Source organism: Anarrhichthys ocellatus, unplaced genomic scaffold, assembly GCF_004355925.1.
Source record: "Anarrhichthys ocellatus isolate YVR2014 unplaced genomic scaffold, GSC_Weel_1.0 scaffold86, whole genome shotgun sequence".
In the NCBI taxonomy this organism is placed as follows: Eukaryota; Metazoa; Chordata; class Actinopteri; order Perciformes; family Anarhichadidae; genus Anarrhichthys; species Anarrhichthys ocellatus.
The window spans coordinates 2383789-2401091 of NW_022280116.1; the positions used below are offsets into that span (position 1 = coordinate 2383789).

Here is a 17303-nt window from a genome sequence, read left to right on the forward strand (position 1 = left end):
CCAGGGAGCGTTGAATGAACAAGAGCTTTGTCCAGCAGTGTTTTTCACCAATAGCTACACACCCTGCCGCTCCCCAGGACATTCACATGAATCCTCTAATCACCTGCTTAATCACTGTGAATCCTTCATTTATGCTATTTATGTTCTTGTAATAGCACCGTTTGATCTTTGGCACATACTGTATATTGGTGTAATATATGATTAGCAGCACCTCTTTTCAGTGGAAACAGTAAGGCAGAGTAGCCTGGTGCCTTTTCGTGTGAATGTAAACCGGAAGGCGAGCCAAATAAACTGCCCCCATGAAATATTGCAAATTCTCGTTGGGTGAGCGGCTGCTGCTTCTGCTACTACACTGCCTTCTATGGACCCAAACGCTTCTGGTCCAATCAGTGGAGTTCTGTGTTTGTGCAGTGCAGTGTACTGTGCAGTGATTATTCCAGTATTAGTTGATGTCGTGTTTAAACTTGAGACACATTGCATTCCCTCTGATTTGAGTCATCCACATATTAATGATTAATCATTTCTGAGTGTTGAGTAGGGATACATATGTGCAGATAGTCCGCTTATCAAAACAAGATCTCAAGGTTGACAATGGTTAGGAATCGTCATAGACTCACATCTAAGATTTGATAATCGGGTACGTAATGTCTGCGTCTGATATTCATACACTTATCATGCTGTGTCACCACCTGGTCGCAGGTCTCACAATCAACTATAAAAACCCCATCATATCACTGTATAACTAGACAATAATAAAATATGGATTGAAACAATGAGGTGCTATTCCAACTTAGAGCTTGTTTTTAGATGCCTACTTTTAATGTCAAGCTCCTTCCCTGCTTAATGAATCTGTCACAAGACACCAGTAGAGTCAACACACGGCCCTAAGCCTCATTTGGGCAATCAGTCTTCTTTGTTAAAGGGGACAGGTTGTTGTAAGTCAGCGTTATAGCTACTAAACACAGTGTATCTGGTCGTTGTGCAATAATACTATTCTAATACTACTGTGATGTCCATACCAAATAAACCAAACTAAAATCGATATGGATCAAATGATCAAAACATCCTCCATTGCCAGACAAAAATACGAGTTGTAAAACTATTTTTAAAAATCACAATTGTTTTTGATGGGTGTATGTATCCACATCTCAGACTGTATACACTTTATACTGACTGTACGTTAAAGAATAACACACTCACACCCATGTAGGTCACAAAGCTAAACTGTTCTTATGGGAGTTCAGGCCCTGCCCCTGGTGATGTGAAGTGGACTGCGCATTAAAAGGAGCCTCAGGTGACGGCTGCGACTGTGGGTCTGCTCTCCAGCACACGGTAAGTTCACCTCTGAAACTCTGCTGAGGATTTGCCGCTCACTTAGGTTCTTACATGGTTGTGTATGTGTGTTAAAAGACGAACTGTGCTTTTTTTTTCTTTTCTTGCAGGATCTGTAGATTCATCTGAGGTTTCAAAATGTTCGGACACAACCAAGGTTAATAACACAACCCCTTTTAAATGAATGAATATGCATTACAGACTTGATAATCACTTTTGACAAGTATTAACTGTATGGCATTTTCTTTTTTTTCTCCTTATCTTTAGGAAACCAGTACCCTCCTGGTTACCCAAACCATCCTCAACAGATGCCAGGGGGTTACCCTCAACACCCTCCAGGCACTGCACCACCGATGAACTACCCTTCTCAGCCTCAGGGTCCATACGGAGGCCAACACGGACCCGGACCTGGTTATGGTCCCGGCCAAGGCCATGGTCCTGGCCAAGGACATGGACAGGGCCACGGACAGGGCCACGGAGAGGGGCATGGACAGGGGCATGGACAGTGCCACGGACAGGGCCACAGAGAGGGGCATGGACCGTGCCACGGAAAGGGCCACGGACAGGGCCACGGACAGGGCCACGAACAGGGCCACGGCGAGGGGCATGGACAGTGCCACGGACAGGGCCACGGACAGGGCCACGGCGAGGGGCATGGACAGTGCCATGGACAGGGCCACGGACAGGGCCATGGACAGGGCCACGGACAGTGCCACGGACACAAGCACAAGCACAAGGATGGTCACAAGCATGGCAAATGCCACAAGAAAGGAAAGGACGGTCACGGGGTAAGACTCATTTTCTCAAATATGATGTGTTGTTTATGTTTGCTCTGGAAACTATAGACTTTATTTAGAATTCAAACAGTGAAACAGAGAACATAAAAAAGTTTTGCATTACTGCCTAATGTGAACTGATCACAGGAAATCAAAGAAATGCTGTATTATTGGTCCAATGTCAGCAAATTATTCCCAATCTTTAGTTAAGAAATGAACCACATTTCTCAAATGTAATGTAGACAAAACAGCCATAATTCAAGCTTCACGTTGGTTTTGTAGATGATTGAAGTGATTCGCTGATGTTTGTGTGTCGTGTCATCTTGCTGTAGTCCTCCAGCAGCTCCTGCAGCAGCGACTCTGACTAGACGAAGACTCCTGGATAGGGGGAACAAGACCTTGAAACCTTCGCCTTCCGAACAAATATTATCATCAATATGTCACTGCCTAAATGTTTCTTCACATATAATCTCTCAAACATATATTTGTATCGAGCACCTGTATTTTTACAAAAATGTAATCAGAGTCTCTGACTCTCACCTGACAGGCATCCAGCATCCAACAATGCTGGATGTTTGAAAATGATTTTAGGTCAGCCATATCATGACTTGGTTTGATGCAGTATAAGCAGTTATTAACATTTAATAACTTTGGTGTGAAAGACACATTGCAGGCATTATTTGATCTATGATCGTGTTAATGATGAATTGAAATAAAATTACTTTCTGTGTGTGACAATGCACTGTATTGCATTTCCATTTTATTTTGTCTTCATTCTTCTTTATACACCTATTTACTACTCCGGCTAATGTCACCAAGGTGTGCTCTCTATTTGCCCAGGGAAGGTACACTGAGAGTACATTTGCTCAGCCACACCTCCGTCACTGCAGTGCAGTCACCCTAATCTCATTATGATAGCCTGTGCAATCAAACACTTGTTAATGTCGATACCCACCCTTTTACAAGTTCACCATTTATTGTTCTTGAATTTGCTCTGTTGCTCTGTTCTGTTGTTCATTCTGTACACATGACATCTATTGCACTTCTGTCCATCCTGGGAGAGGGATCCCTCCTCTGTGGCTCTCCCTAAGGTCTCTCCCTCTTTTCTCCCCGTTAAAGGTTTTTTTGGGGGGAGTTTTTCCTGTTCCGATGTGAGGGTTCCGGGACAGAGGATGTCGTATGTGTACAGATTGTGAAGAAGCCCTCTGAGGCAAATTTGTAATTTGTGATTTTGGGCTATACAAAAATAAATTGAATTGAATAAAAAACTAAAAAACTTGCACAGTATTTGTAGTTAGGGATGGAAGATGCATCCAGATCCCAATTTAAGTAAAAGTAGCAATGCGTAAATTACAATACTTAAAGCCCTGCATTCATAATTTTACTTAAGTAAAAGCATAGTATGGTATAGTATAGCATAGTATAGTATAGTGTAGTATAGTATAGTATTGTATTGGCAGCACATTGTACTCACAATATCCAAAGTAAGTAAGTCAATTGTATTTTTTTTTATTTTTAACACAAGTTACAAAGTGCTTTGTATCAACATAAGTACAGAAAGAAAATAAAGAAAATAAAACACATATATACACAGAATGCCTAAAAGTACTCATTCTACAGAATGATCCCTGTCAGAGTTTTATATTATATTATTTTGTAGCTAAAGCTCATTTAACTACTTTACATAATGTTGGGTAACTAAAATAAATATTTCCCTGTAAAATGCTGTGGTGTAAAATGGTGTACTCAAAGTAAATTGCAAGTAGGCTAACTCAGTAAATGAGGAAATGCATTAAGTTAGAATAGGCCTACTCTTAACCACTGTTAGCAGGGAGTTTTACCAATGTAAACACAGTCCAAAGAGCATTGTCATACTGTTAAACTGCTGGCCAAGGAGGTATTTTCACTATTGTTTTTTAATAGTTACAGGAATGGACACAAAAAATATAAAATAGTCAGATAAATGTGTTCCGTATTTTAAGAACACAGGACCGAGAGTACCTCCTCTGCCCAGTAGGGGGCAGTGTGGCGGAAAACCAGCGCCGACTGAATCTCTCTCGGTGGTGCGTTCGACCACCGTGACGTCACCATGCCGGCCAATCAGCGGCGGCTCTGCGGCTCTTTCAGGAAGTAAACGCAGAAAGTACAGAGGAGAGAGAGAGAGAGCAAAAAGCTGTACCTGAAAGTGCAGCCACTCGTCACGGCACTTAAGTCAAAGATAATAATGTCCTTAACCATTTTGACATCTGCTTACAGGTATGTTGCAAGTGACAGTGCTCCTCCTGAACTTCTACTGTGTAGTTTGGTGTCAGTTGTCTTCTTGACACAGTTTGGTGTCATATGTGACGTCAGCTTGTTATATGATGGCAGACATGCTGGCTAAGGTTGAAGTAAGTCAATAGGATGCTAGCTAACGTTACTGTGTAGTATAACTAAGGAACAATGTCGTGATAGTAAGTGGTCGAACTGGGAGTCTATGGTCATATGTATTTATGTTAATGTTCCGAATTTGAATTTGTCAGAAGGCGACATATTCATTGATAAATTTACTGATAATATTTCTGTTCTCCACTCCTGTTTCCTGCAGGCTGAGGTCCCTCTGCAGGCTGCAGCGAATCCAGGGCCACATGGTGAGCAGCCCCCTCATATACCTGCATGTTCTACTGCAGGGTTACAGTATTGAGTAGTGAGGCTCTCTCTAGTTGTACTGTGCATTTCAATGGGTTCTTGTAAAGACTTAACAGACTCTGTCCCGCCGTCTCTATTTTGGATCAGATGTCGAGTCAGGTGGATCCAGGGGTTCTTCTGGAGAAAGTGGGCAACGCAGGTGTGATCACCATGAACAGACCCAAAGTCCTGAATGCTCTCAACCTGACCATGATCCGACAGATCCACCCTCAGCTCAAGGTAGGTGGAAAGCTTGGTTAATGCTCACCTCAACTGGGTCCAATGTCAAGACCTGGAGCGTGTCAACTGTTTATTATTACAGTGTGTTACAGATCGTAAATGGCTTTGGATAGATACTTGTACTCTGTACAAAAACCCTTTTTAATTTTTTAATATCCCAAAACCCATTGTGTCATCCAGTTGTGTTTAATATCGTCTCAACTTTCACTTAAATGCAGCAGAAACCTGTTTCAGCTGGTGCCGCACACAATTAACATTTGTTTTTGATGATAATTTCCTATCAATTTGCTGCTTTTTTATTTTTTTTCATTCTAGAAATGGGAAGATGACAATGAGACTGATATTGTGATCATCAGAGGAGCAGGTGGAAAAGCCTTTTGTGCTGGTGGAGACATCAGAGGTGAGCAGTCGCCTTGAAGGATCAATCAGCGGGCTCTGTGTAGCCCCAGTTTAAGCCTCTCATGTAATAGCAGATATTCACATCACATCAGTTCTCCTAAAATAAAATTAAGCCTTTGAAGGTTGTTTGAAAACACTTTTTATTTTAAAGGTATTTCCAGAATCCCAAAGCCTCTTAAAACCATCTGGATGAAAAATGATTCCGTCTACTGAATGATAAAAAAGGAGTTTCCTAATTTGTGCCTCTGTTTCCAAATCAAAACAAAGATGGCAGCCATCAGCTACCAGAATAGTCGCAACTTGGGAAATGGGATATAGATCTTTTTTTTTTTTTTAATCTTGCAATATGGATGATTTCATCTGTGTCCTGAATGTATGCCAGACAGTACATGAGAGGCACAGACTGGGTCTGGAGAGACAGTAATGTAATCAGACATGGTTCTGCTTTGATCTGTTTTCTCCTCTCAGCGGTCACAGAAGCAGGAAAAGTTGGAGATTCTCTGGCAGAGGTCTTCTTCCGTGAGGAATACATTCTCAACAACGCGATTGGTAAGCGTTACAAGTTCTATTACACCCGTATCATCAAATATCTGTTATCTATGGGCCCTTATTCAGTTAAAATCTCACTATAACACATCTCCAAACACCACACCAACACCTTTTTTTAAATCTTTTAAGGAACATGCAGGAAACCCTACATCGCCCTTATTGACGGAATAACAATGGGAGGCGTGAGTATTGTTTCTAATGTATAAAGTTGGTAATATATGGGTGGAGTCTTGGTTCCTTTTTGAGTGAAAAGCTTTGCTCTCTCTACGGCTATTCAAATATGCCTGTAGGTGTCAGTAGAGAACTATCTGCTGCTGCCGGTGGCAAGGTGGCCTCTGATTGGATGAAATATGAAGCGCTTTGCTGCTGCCACATTTGTTGTAGCTCCAGGTGTCAGATATGTTTGGGATCTGAATTGGTGCCTTTGCTCAACATTAAGCATTATCAGACATTATTCAGACACAGCTGCACAAATGCACATAAATTATATATCAGGACGGACCTTTATTGCAAATGGCGATAAACTATTAATATTGATTCAATCGCCTGGTTCAGTCTGTTCTTTTATCCACTGCATGACCTTGACAGTGAGTTTACTCCTGAGGGGTCACTGAGGTTGCTCACCGCGACCGGTATCTGCAGGGTCATTACTCATCGTGTGTGTGTGTGTGTGTGTGTGTGTGTGTGTGTGTGTGTGTGTGTGTGTTTGCGCGTGCGCGTGCGTGCGAGAATTTGTATGTTCTACTGTCCTCTGTTGTTCGACTGGATGTAGAACAACCAGAGCAAACAACTAAAACCTTTAAAGCTGCAAGAATATATATATATATATATGAAGGGTCAAATGTCGCTCTTTGATGGCAGGGACTTAAAGTGATCACCATCTTGGCCTGACCTGTACCAATGTGTCAGTTTCCATTAAAGATGGTTAGTTCTTTGGGCTGCTTAGGACTGCCGATACAAAAGCAGCTTTTTTGTTGTTGGTATTGTGCAGTAAACATTTCAAACTGGGTAATTCACAGCGGGATAAATCCTAGAGGTTGTGAACCGAAAACCAAATGATCTTCTTTGCTTGTGTCCCCCCCCCGTGTTTAGACCGTCATGATGACAATGACACCGCCACTTAGGAGAGAGAGACGGAAGCTATAATTTATTTGTCAGAACAACACTGGGAAAGAGAAACAACGTAGGGTAGCAGAGTGCAGTAATGGGGGGTAATCAGGGACAGCTGAGTGCTTGTTTCTGACGTATGTGGCACCATATGATGCGATACAAGACAAGTCACTTCCGTCCATCACCCCAGTGGAAAGGTTCGTCAACTCCTTCGCGCTGCTTATCACACAAAGTTTTCAACTCTTTTCTCTTTTTGTCTTTTTGTAAATGGGTTTATGGCTCTGGGAATAACGTGATTTTGAAGAGCTCCCATCTGTCACATCAGTAGAGAGAAGACACCAGTGGTGGGCCATCAGGGCCTTCAAGGCCTTCTCTGCTGGTCTAAACAGAATAGCTATTTTATAATGTAATAATTTTTCATAAATACACTACATGTATTATAATTTATAAAAATATTTTTCCCATTATCTTATTTTCTCATTGCACAGCTACTGTCTTCCTCAGTTGCTCTGCTTCCAGTGCAGCTTGTTTTAAGTAGAGCTTTTATCCAATCAGATTTCACCTCTGTGTCTCTCGGTAAGAAGAGAGGTCCGAGGCCTGCAGACTCACAAGTGAATCCCTTTGCAGTTTAAGTGAATGGGGACAATATTGTTGATTGTCATAGTCTTCAACCAATCAGATCTTTAGTTTGACATGTTGGGCGTATTCTTTGACATGTCAGAGCCTGCTAGCTGGCCTACAAGTACGTCAGCGTTACGTGCAGCTCAGTGTCCAGGAGCAGCTCTGCAGTGAGATGCAGCGTGTGCTGTGATTGGTCAGTGGGCGAGCACGTGACTATCGTGAAACGAAATTTAACAGCAGAGGCTTAGTCGGAGTAGTGAGAGTTCAAATTGAAAGATATGGAAGAAATTATGACATTTTTTGCATTTTGCTTGGTGTAGATTATTTATTTTTTTACCTAGTTTTGTTTTTTTAACACTCAATGGCTGAAGGAGGAGAAACAGATTTGTGAGTTGGGATTTAACCATGGGATGAAACTCTTTGTCAACAAAGAAAGGAGCATGGAGTTTGTCTTTAAGTGAACAGCATTTGGTAAGTCAACTGCGTTTTGTTTTTTTACATCTAATATCTGAATGGCCCTTGAGTGTGTAGCAGAATGCCTGTTGCTGCTGTTGTTTTCCCGTTAAGCTAGTTAGCGTAGCCTCCCAGAACACTTGCGGAGCCCCAGCTGTTTTTTGTTGTGGTTTTTTTTGTTCCGGTTCAGAGGTCACACAGACCATTGTCTCCTACATGAGCGCAGAAAACATTATATTTCCTACAATTTAAGCTTCTGCATTTTCCAAATGCACTAGTTTTATTCAAACGTATTGTTCGGTTTGTAAGCCTCGTACCGAACTATTTAATACGAATACGTATATAGCTACAGCCCTAGAAACTAATATTAACCGTAGCTGTGGTGCCATCATGAGGTTATAAGGTGGTATTTCAGCTGCAGGACAGCAGTGAAGGCCCAGGTATAAAATGCACGGCCCGCCACTGGAAGACACTAATGTTGACGCAAACCATCCTCAAGGCGATTGCTGTTTTAATGTGTGTAGTGGTTGTAAAACAGCCTAGTTCTATATATGGAAGAGTCCAAGAGGACCAGAGTCCCTGTTCCCAGATCTGCACTGAGCTCGCGGCAGAACTCCCACGTCAAGCGAGTATTCTTGCATTTAGATATAACAAACCACCGGGGAGGGAAGAGGCATGTCTTTAGCACGTCAAAGCGCGCACGGGCGCACACACACGCGCACACACACACACTCTCTTACATCAGTGGGATCTCATCACACGCACATCATTCATCGCTCTCCAAGTTTAAAATCCCCAGAATGAAGGTCTGTGAATGCTGAAGTGTTATTAATCTGTGTCTCTGACTTTTCAGCGTGTTTGAGTTTTGCTCTTCACATTTCAAAACATTTATCGTGTTCGTGCTGCAGTGCTCCTCGCATGCTGGCTCGGATCACACCGCTTTTCAAGAGGGTTTGTAACAGACGAGGCGCAGTGGCCGCTGATGGATACTTGTCCGGAGCCGCATGGCTGTAATCTCTTTCCTCTGGAGAACAGAGCTCTTGTTTCCTAATGTCCACACATCATCTAATGAGAACAGAGTGAGGACCCCAAAAAAACAGAAACAGACCTCAGGGCAGATTTTGATCCATGCATTGAGGTTCTCATCTTCCAGACTGTGTGCAGCAAGAGTGATGTGGAAAGTAATTTTCAAACAAACGTCACTTTCTCTTTAAGTGTTTCTAACTGTTATTTGCCACTTGTTTCCACTCTCATGCACGGCGTCACTAATCATTTCTGATGTTGCAAACTGGGATTCTTCTGCAAAATGTTTTTGGGGAGGTACCTCGATTCCTCTTGAGGAACTGAGGTGTGAAAAGTATTACAACTACAGTACTCGACATCATTGCAATGGATTTCACCCCACCTGTTCTGTATCCAGTAAACCAAATATCCCTACGAGGACTTCCTGAAGCCCTCTGTACTCTTGGCCAGTGTAAACTCTTCCCAGCCAGGTTGTAAATTTTGCAGCCTATTCTGTTTGTAAGCATAAGCTATAAACATGCTCGTCTGCACACTTTTGCACATTTCCATTGTTGACAGCAGCGTCTGCAGACATGTTCTTATATGGTGCTCGGCGGTGCCACACCAGCACGTAACAATGTTCCACTGCTTTTATGGTAAAACTCGGGTAATGTGAGATCAAACGGACCCTCATTCCGTACCGGTGCATCCATCGATCATTGCAAGAAGACCGTTTATTGTTTCCTTTGTTTGTCTTTCATTTTCTGATTGCGAAAAATGTTTTCAGGTTGTGTTATTTCTACACTTTGGAGGAAATGGCTGCTGTGATGTAGGTTTATTCATCTTATACATGAATGATTCAGTATCAAACAATAGAGGAAGACAGGAGGAGCTCTGGATGTTTTGCTTCAGTGTTACCTTACACGTATAGAACTTAAAAAAGGCTAGTGTCAATTACAGTAGGAAACAAACGGGTATGAAAAACAATGCAGTAAAATATTTAAAGTAGATTGTGAAATTGTTCCGTACCGTATTAAAACTCAAGTTGTTGTTATTATTATTATTATTATTATTATTATGAAATAATTAATAGAGAAATAGTTTATTGGATTTTACTTTCATTTCAGAATGTCAAGGGGAAAGATCTTAAAATCACAGAAATGAAGAAACACTTTTTCACAGCACACATCACAGTAGGAAAAGCCCAGGTGTTACTAATAACATTAAACATGGCTCTGCTCTATTCAAGTGTCCCAGTAAAACGTGACAGCGAGTTAGCATGCACAATACCGGAACAAAATGGAATTCAGCCATCAGAAATAGTATCATTAGCTTCAACGTAATCTCATTGAACGTTGTCAATCTCTCTCTAAAATTTGAAATGTGTTCCTAAAGTTGCTCAATAAGACTGTTTAGAATGCATTAATTGCCTCCACGCGGCTCTCATCGTGGCGAGTGCTGAGTCGGCGGCTTGCAGCTAACTGTGCTACGCTTGCGCGACAACGCCGTCCGTCGGAAATCTGTTGAGTTCCTGTTTCCACTCTGAACATGGTGCCTGTCTTTGCTCTGCGACTGAAGTGCTGTCATCATGTAATTGTGTAATGTCTTAAGCCGACATAAGTCACCGTCTGTCTCTTTTGTGTGCCTTTTTTTTTTTTTTGGGATCTGGTTGTTTCAGGTCTGTTTCGTCTCCTGCGATCAGATATTGTGCCGCTGTCTAGCTGTTCTCTAAGAACAAGGTGAAGATAAGGTAATCACACTTTCGCTAATGGTTGGTTGGCACAGATTCAGCCCTCAGCAGGTGGCGTGATTGCATCAGGTAGTACTATTCATCTGTTTAGAGATTGATATGGGGGTTAATCAACAGTGGAGCAGCCAGTGGAGCACACAGGAGTGTTTCTCAAAGGCGAGGAAAACGCATTCCATTGAAACTCTACAGAAATCCCTGTTCCAACAATCGCCAACTCCTATTGGGTCTAAATAAACCCTTAATTCACCATGTTGGATGGGAAACAGCCGTCTCAAACTTCATTGAAGAACACAGTCATTTTACATCGCTAATCATGGAACACACTTAAACTTGACCGAAACAAAATAAAACTCATCGCGCCGTCATGGTTAGCCTCGTCTTTCCACTTCCAGCTAACTCCCCCTCTGGTTTGGTTGAAATAAAGCCTTAAATCACCGAGTTAGATGTGAAAATATGTCGGCTCTACGTCATGGTCTCTCTCCGCCTTTAGTGCTATTAATAGCATCTTCAACGAGTCTGTCGGTCGCTGCGTGACTTAAGTCGGAACAATCATTCAAATAAAGTGTGTGTGGGTGTGTGTGTATTTTCTGTCAGTGGTCCTTCAAGTTCATTGTTGTCCAGGCTGATCTCTGCTGTCTGAGTGTCACAGACTGTTATTAGTCGGGCCTTTTCCCCCCTAAAAGTTCTACACAGTACAACACACCTTTCCGTGTATCGACACGATTTATGCATAGTCAAGGGTATTGTCTCCATGGCAACCTCATAATTGTAAACGGTAGTGAAGATGTCGTCTGACCAGCATCGCTCCTTAGCCTTCACCTCTCTCCCGGCTGGGAGCCACACACACAAATCATGCACACTGACGCGGGGGTCGGCCTGGTTTACTTTTTATTTTTTTTACTCAGCATTTTCCATCTCAATCTTCAGCTCAGGGTCTCTCGGTTATTGATGTCTCCTCCTTGGCCCGCTTCCCCCGCTGTGTAGTCCTTTTTTTATTTTTTTTGTAACCGTGTTCTCTTCTTCCTGCAGGGTGTGGGTCTGTCAGTTCACGGACGGTTTCGAGTGGCCACTGAGAAGACGCTGTTCGCCATGCCAGAGACGGCCATTGGTAAGACCGTCCAGCTGCACCAGCTCCTGTCGACCTCGAGGGGGGGGGGGTGGTGGTTAGCAGTGATTTCACTTGCAGACCCGGTTGAATCCAAATCAAATGCACTCATAGACATGATGTGTGTCTGCATGGGAAGCTGGGAGACTTGAATACACAGAGGGATAGATGAGTTGTATTATAAGTGTTTTTCATCAAAGTCAAAGTACGGCAGATTCATTCTATGATTAAATGTCATCCTGGTTTTTTGATAATGTGATATTGATTGAAACCATTTGGCCCAGCCCTTGTGATCTGCTGTAAATCACGTGAGAAGCTGACATTGACATGATTAACGCGTATGAAGCCATGACTGCAGGACACACCGACCTGACATGGTGAGAGGACAGCAGACCTCCATGTTTTTATTTTGTCTGATCTTTTAAGGTGGATGAGAAATAGAACAATTATCAAGAGGGGAGAGATGGGATCCAACCTTTTTTTAATTTTCAAAGTCTTCGTGTGTGGTTTTACCATTTGCATAATCTGATACCACCAAAAACCAATAATGATACATAATATAGTTACACCTGATCAGTAACTAAAAGGCTTGCTGCATGGAGAAATGATCAAGAACGTCTCTTAGTGTTTCACGGCCAGAGTACTAAGCTTAAATTTGCTCTTTAGCTAATTGGCCACAGTGGACAGATGGCCGTCTCCCGAGGCACTGAGGAGATTAGTACCAAATCTCTAACAACTAACGAATTACAGCCGACGTTGGCATGAAGTAGCTGGTTGTTACTTAATTCCAGATGGCTTATCACAGTTCTTTAATTGTGTATGAATTATTACCAGGAATCTATTCTACCAAAGCATGAATCCCTCTGGTTTTGTGGCGAGGAAGAGCCTGTGAATTGACCTGTGTTTTCACATCACAAAGATGCTTAATGGACATTGAGATGGTCCTCGAGCATCTTCGATGATCAGTTTAAAAGGCTCGACAGACTTTCTGCCCAAATTTGTATTATATTTGCATTGGAATCAAGTCAAAGTATTTTGTGCAGAAGTTGCAAGGTTAGTCGTTTTTCTTTTTTTACTGCAGATTTAATGTGTATCTGTTCATTTTCTAAATAAGTGACTGTGTGATCTCACTACCTCACACTCGCACACTTCCAAGGACACTCGCATCATCCTCTATTTGACAATAAAACACTCGCTCAGACACACACACACACACACACACATCAAGCTGATTCCTGAGCATTCTGGGCTCAGACTCCACAATAAATCTTCAGCTGACACTTTACTCTGGGCGGTGGCGTGCGTTGGAAATGACCGAGATGTACGGAGCAGTGCAGGAATGAAGATTATGTTGTCCGCGGACAGGAATTGAGTGTAGCAGAAAATAAGTGTGTGTGTGTGTGTGTGTGTGTGTGTGTGTGTGTGTGTGTGTGTGCGTGCGTGCGTGCGTGCGCGTGCGTGCGTGCGTGCGCGCGCGTGCGTGCGTGCGTGCGTGCGTGCGTGGCATTTTCCCAAAGGCTGAAGAGTAGGAGGAAATGGGACCTCAATTCAATTACAGAGGCGGATGATTGGTTATATGAGCTGATTGATATACGATGCAGTATGTGTGTCTTTTAAGGTGTGTCTAGCATTTATTGCTCTTCTAATCCACGCATGTACAGCCTTGTGTTGTCCAGTACTTTCTGGCAAAGTAGCACATGAGATGTGTTTTGTTTAGTCTCATTATTTATGCTCTTAGATAAAGCAAGGATCTCCTGGTGTCTTTAAAACTCATCAGTCACTTTGGCAAGTAGGCTGGAAATCTTTGTTAATCCTCTGAGCTGCTGTGGTCACACGTTGACACTATTGTTTGTACTGAAGGCCCTAGACTTCCAGGTAATTATTGTTACTCCCTCAGGATATGTGTTTTTAAAGGTTAGAATAATAACTTCACAACTAGTCGCACACGAACACACACGTAGCCTCACGGCGCAACGTTAACCCCTTCTGTGGCGAGATTAACAGATTTAACCTGGGCCCTGCTAGCATTCTGAACGACAGCCATAATCTCTCGCATTTATGATATTACATTTTCCGCCGTGAATCAGGTCAACTCATCTAATCCTTCTCTCACATCCACTCCCCCCCGCCTCAAGCCACGGTACAAAAGCCGTCAGAAAACCTAAAGTGACCAATGGAACCTTATCTCCTGTCAGAAACATTGAAATCAGATGGAAACGTCATTGAGAATACAGAACACATTTCACACAGATTAAGGCTGCACATTTTTCATAATCTTGATTGCGCGTAAGCCGCATGTTTATCGCCCTACTCTGCCAATCGGAGGCAGAGTAGGGCAGGTCTTCGCAGAATGTGGGAGTGGAAAGAAATCAAACTACTGTAAATAATAGGCCGCTTAGCTGCTAATGGCTGTGAAAGAGGTCATTTGCACATTAAAGGGCACGTCAACATTTCCACTTATTGCTAGTGTGCTATTGGTTTACCTATCGCGTGCCTAAGGATGCCTACCCCTGGGCTATAGGACACTTTTCACTTGATTCTGATGTTTTGTAGACAAAAGGATCGATTGATTAATCTAGAAGATAACTGGTCAATTAATCTAAATGAGGAAAACAATAGTTAGTTCCACCCCTAGCTGTATTATGTACATTGATTCTAGTGTGTAATTGTCATTAAATAACAGATGCTAGATATTATTTACATGTTGACTTGTTATCTGTGGGGTGGGTGATAATATATTCCCTCCTTAGTTTTGGGAAACCTTGCCATCTTTTAAACTGCTTCAAAGGGATCCATATCATAGTGATTCTGCCGCTGTGAGAGCCTTTGCGTTGTGTTTTCAAGTTGTCCATCGTCCCATTGTCATGAACGTGATGTCTAGTCTTCAAATGAGGCACAAATGTCCACTTAGACTAGGATGAACTGATTGAAATTTGTCTTTCAAAGGTCGAGGTCACTGTGACCTCACAAATCACGATTCTGGCCGTAACTCATACGTATTCTAATTTTGACCATTTCACACAACTGTCTAATAGATAAAATGATGAAGTGATGATATTTTGGACAGACAAACAAACACGAGGCAGTCATTCTGGTGTATGAGTCTATGTTTCTAAGAATCACCGTTGGACAATCTATCGTTATCTCATTTTTTTAAACTCTTCTCTGTTTTATTTTGACAGGGCTTTTCCCCGATGTGGGTGGTGGCCATTTTCTGCCGAGGCTCCGGGGAAAGCTGGGACTATTCCTGGCCTTGACGGGCTTCCGTCTTAAGGGACGAGACGTGCAGAGAGCTGGAGTCGCCACTCACTTTGTAGAGTCTAAGAAGGTATGGTACATGGCTGTATGCCATTCATAAGACGGTAAGGCAAACACTCGACGGGCCAAACAACCAGGAGTTTTACCAATGTATTCATTTCAATGCATTATCTGAGTGAGAGTGGTGGTGGAGGACAGGAGCACGGTAGGGGGGAGAGGTTAAAGCTCCGCTGGAAAGCCGGATGCTGAGTCTGTGGCTGTCTCACTCTTGTTTAAAGGTGCCAACATGGCGCTGGTAGGTTGTGTTTGTCTTGCTGTTGGTGTGAGGTCAGAACAGCGGGCGGCAGAGTTTATTCAGGACTCTGACCTTGATTTTCAGGACAGATGTGCAGCGGGTGGATTTAGTTTGTTTGTGCAACTTTAACAGCAGTTTCATCAAAAACAAGGCTGGAAAAATACCTCGTACATCTATTGAATGTATGTGTTGTTTTTCTCATTGATTGAAGCCATAACCAAAGTTCCCTTTGCACTGTCCCCTTACTGCTGGCTTATTGGTTAAAACGTACTGTAGTAGAACTGTAGTAACCACACTCGACTGCACAAAGATAAACAAGTCAGCAAGCATATTTTCCAGTGGCTCATTTTAATGTCGAACCTTCTACTTCAATAGATCCCAGAGCTGGAGAAGGAGCTGGTGGGCTTGAAGTCTCCCTCTGCTGAAGACGTCTCCAGAGTGCTGGATTCATACCAGAACCAGGTAAGACTCCTCAACGTTGAACCTCAAAATATCCAAAACAGCTTAAAAAGGGCAATGAGGCGTTCGGACATATGTTATTATATGAACTCTTGAGAGTCAGTGTCTGTCTGTGTTGATGGTTGTTCTCTGTCCACAGAGCGGTCTAGATTCTGAGAAGCCGTTCGTGTTGGACAAACACATGTCTGACATTGACAGGTAGGCCTTGAATTTCTTTTCCCAAACTTTAATCTGACAGGAGTAGCACAAAAACTAGTAACAGCGAGGTACTTACAGGATGAGGCTTATATGGCACTCAGCCCCAAGTCCCATTGGTTCCCATTGAGGATGAACAGCCGGGCAGTGTTTTGGCAGATGTTACTCAAACAGGAGTACAGGAGGGAGCGTGTTTGTTGCGGACTATTTTAGCTGAGGATTTGATGTTCTTAATCGTTTTTTAGGACAACAATGGAGCTCCGTGGCACAGAGGAACAAGATATTATAGGATTTTCGCCACACAGAAAATGCTTGTTATTACATTCTGACTTTAGTTTAATGGAGAGTGAACTGGTGTAACCTTCCCTCCCTTCAGGCTGTTCAGCTCCAGCAGTGTGGAGGGCGTCGTGCAGAACCTGAAGGCAGACGGCTCAGAGTTCTCCAACAAACAAGCCGAGGTATGCTCTTGACCTGCGGCTTGATTGCAATCACTGACACAATCAGTTTATTCTCCAAGTAATTCTGCAGAAATGTAGCGACACGGGTGCAGAGGCCTGCTGGCAGTCCCTGCCATCGACTCTCAGACACGCGTACACTTCAGTTGTGGTTCGATGAACTATTTGAGCGAACTGCAGCTCCGCAGTCCTGTTACTCCACCATCAGATAAATCCCACTGAAGGTGCTGGGATGTATGCCAGGGCATTATTTGGCTTTGAATGTGAGTAATTAGTGGTTACCTCAGTTTAAGCACTTAATGGGGTTAGTCGTAGTCCTGTTGGCTGGACCAGAATCCCCTCCTGATAGACTTCAGAGCTCTGAGCAGACCCAGAGTGGCTTCGTTCTACAGATCTTCCTTAACGATTCTAAAACCGACTCTTCGTGGATGTGACTCTCATCTCTTAATTAGTTTTTCACGTCATTGGTACGTCACGATGCTCCAGTGAGATCAAACCTGGGAGGGAAGGCGTATAACCTTATGTAACAGTGCACAAGCCCCAGATTAGACCCCCTCTCTTCATGGTCCCCCTCCTGATCGCTCCAGGATTAATAATACTATAGAACCGGTCAGCTGTTATTATGGGGGGGGGGGGG

The 17303-nt window shown here is 43.0% G+C and overlaps 2 protein-coding genes across 2 annotated transcripts in view; both read left to right on the forward strand.

The window, feature by feature from the left end:
* On the forward strand, window positions 1–2850 carry LOC116398591 (keratin-associated protein 21-1). Its single transcript, XM_031875021.1, has 4 exons — window positions 1–1332; window positions 1443–1489; window positions 1600–2120; window positions 2441–2850. The coding sequence occupies exons 2-4, from the start codon at window positions 1471–1473 to the stop codon at window positions 2474–2476; spliced, it is 576 nt and encodes a 191-aa protein (XP_031730881.1). The 5' UTR covers window positions 1–1332; window positions 1443–1470; the 3' UTR covers window positions 2477–2850.
* Window positions 2851–4250: 1400 nt separating this feature from the next.
* Window positions 4251–17303, forward strand: part of hibch (3-hydroxyisobutyryl-CoA hydrolase) — a 30725-nt gene continuing 17672 nt past the window's right edge. Inside the window, exons 1-11 of the mRNA XM_031875019.1 lie at window positions 4251–4364; window positions 4696–4738; window positions 4884–5015; window positions 5331–5415; window positions 5883–5963; window positions 6093–6145; window positions 11929–12007; window positions 15187–15332; window positions 15933–16019; window positions 16156–16214; window positions 16588–16669. Coding sequence (XP_031730879.1) covers window positions 4333–4364; window positions 4696–4738; window positions 4884–5015; window positions 5331–5415; window positions 5883–5963; window positions 6093–6145; window positions 11929–12007; window positions 15187–15332; window positions 15933–16019; window positions 16156–16214; window positions 16588–16669 — 879 coding nt within the window. The 5' untranslated portion in view covers window positions 4251–4332. The remainder of the gene's footprint in view (window positions 4365–4695; window positions 4739–4883; window positions 5016–5330; window positions 5416–5882; window positions 5964–6092; window positions 6146–11928; window positions 12008–15186; window positions 15333–15932; window positions 16020–16155; window positions 16215–16587; window positions 16670–17303) is intronic.

What these genes read in the sequence shown, in the direction of transcription:
- LOC116398591 (XM_031875021.1), top strand. An exon ending in AAGGAAAGGACGGTCACGGG is followed by an intron (nt 2,121 to 2,440) that starts GTAAGACTCATT and finishes ATCTTGCTGTAG; the next exon opens with TCCTCCAGCAGCTCCTGCAG.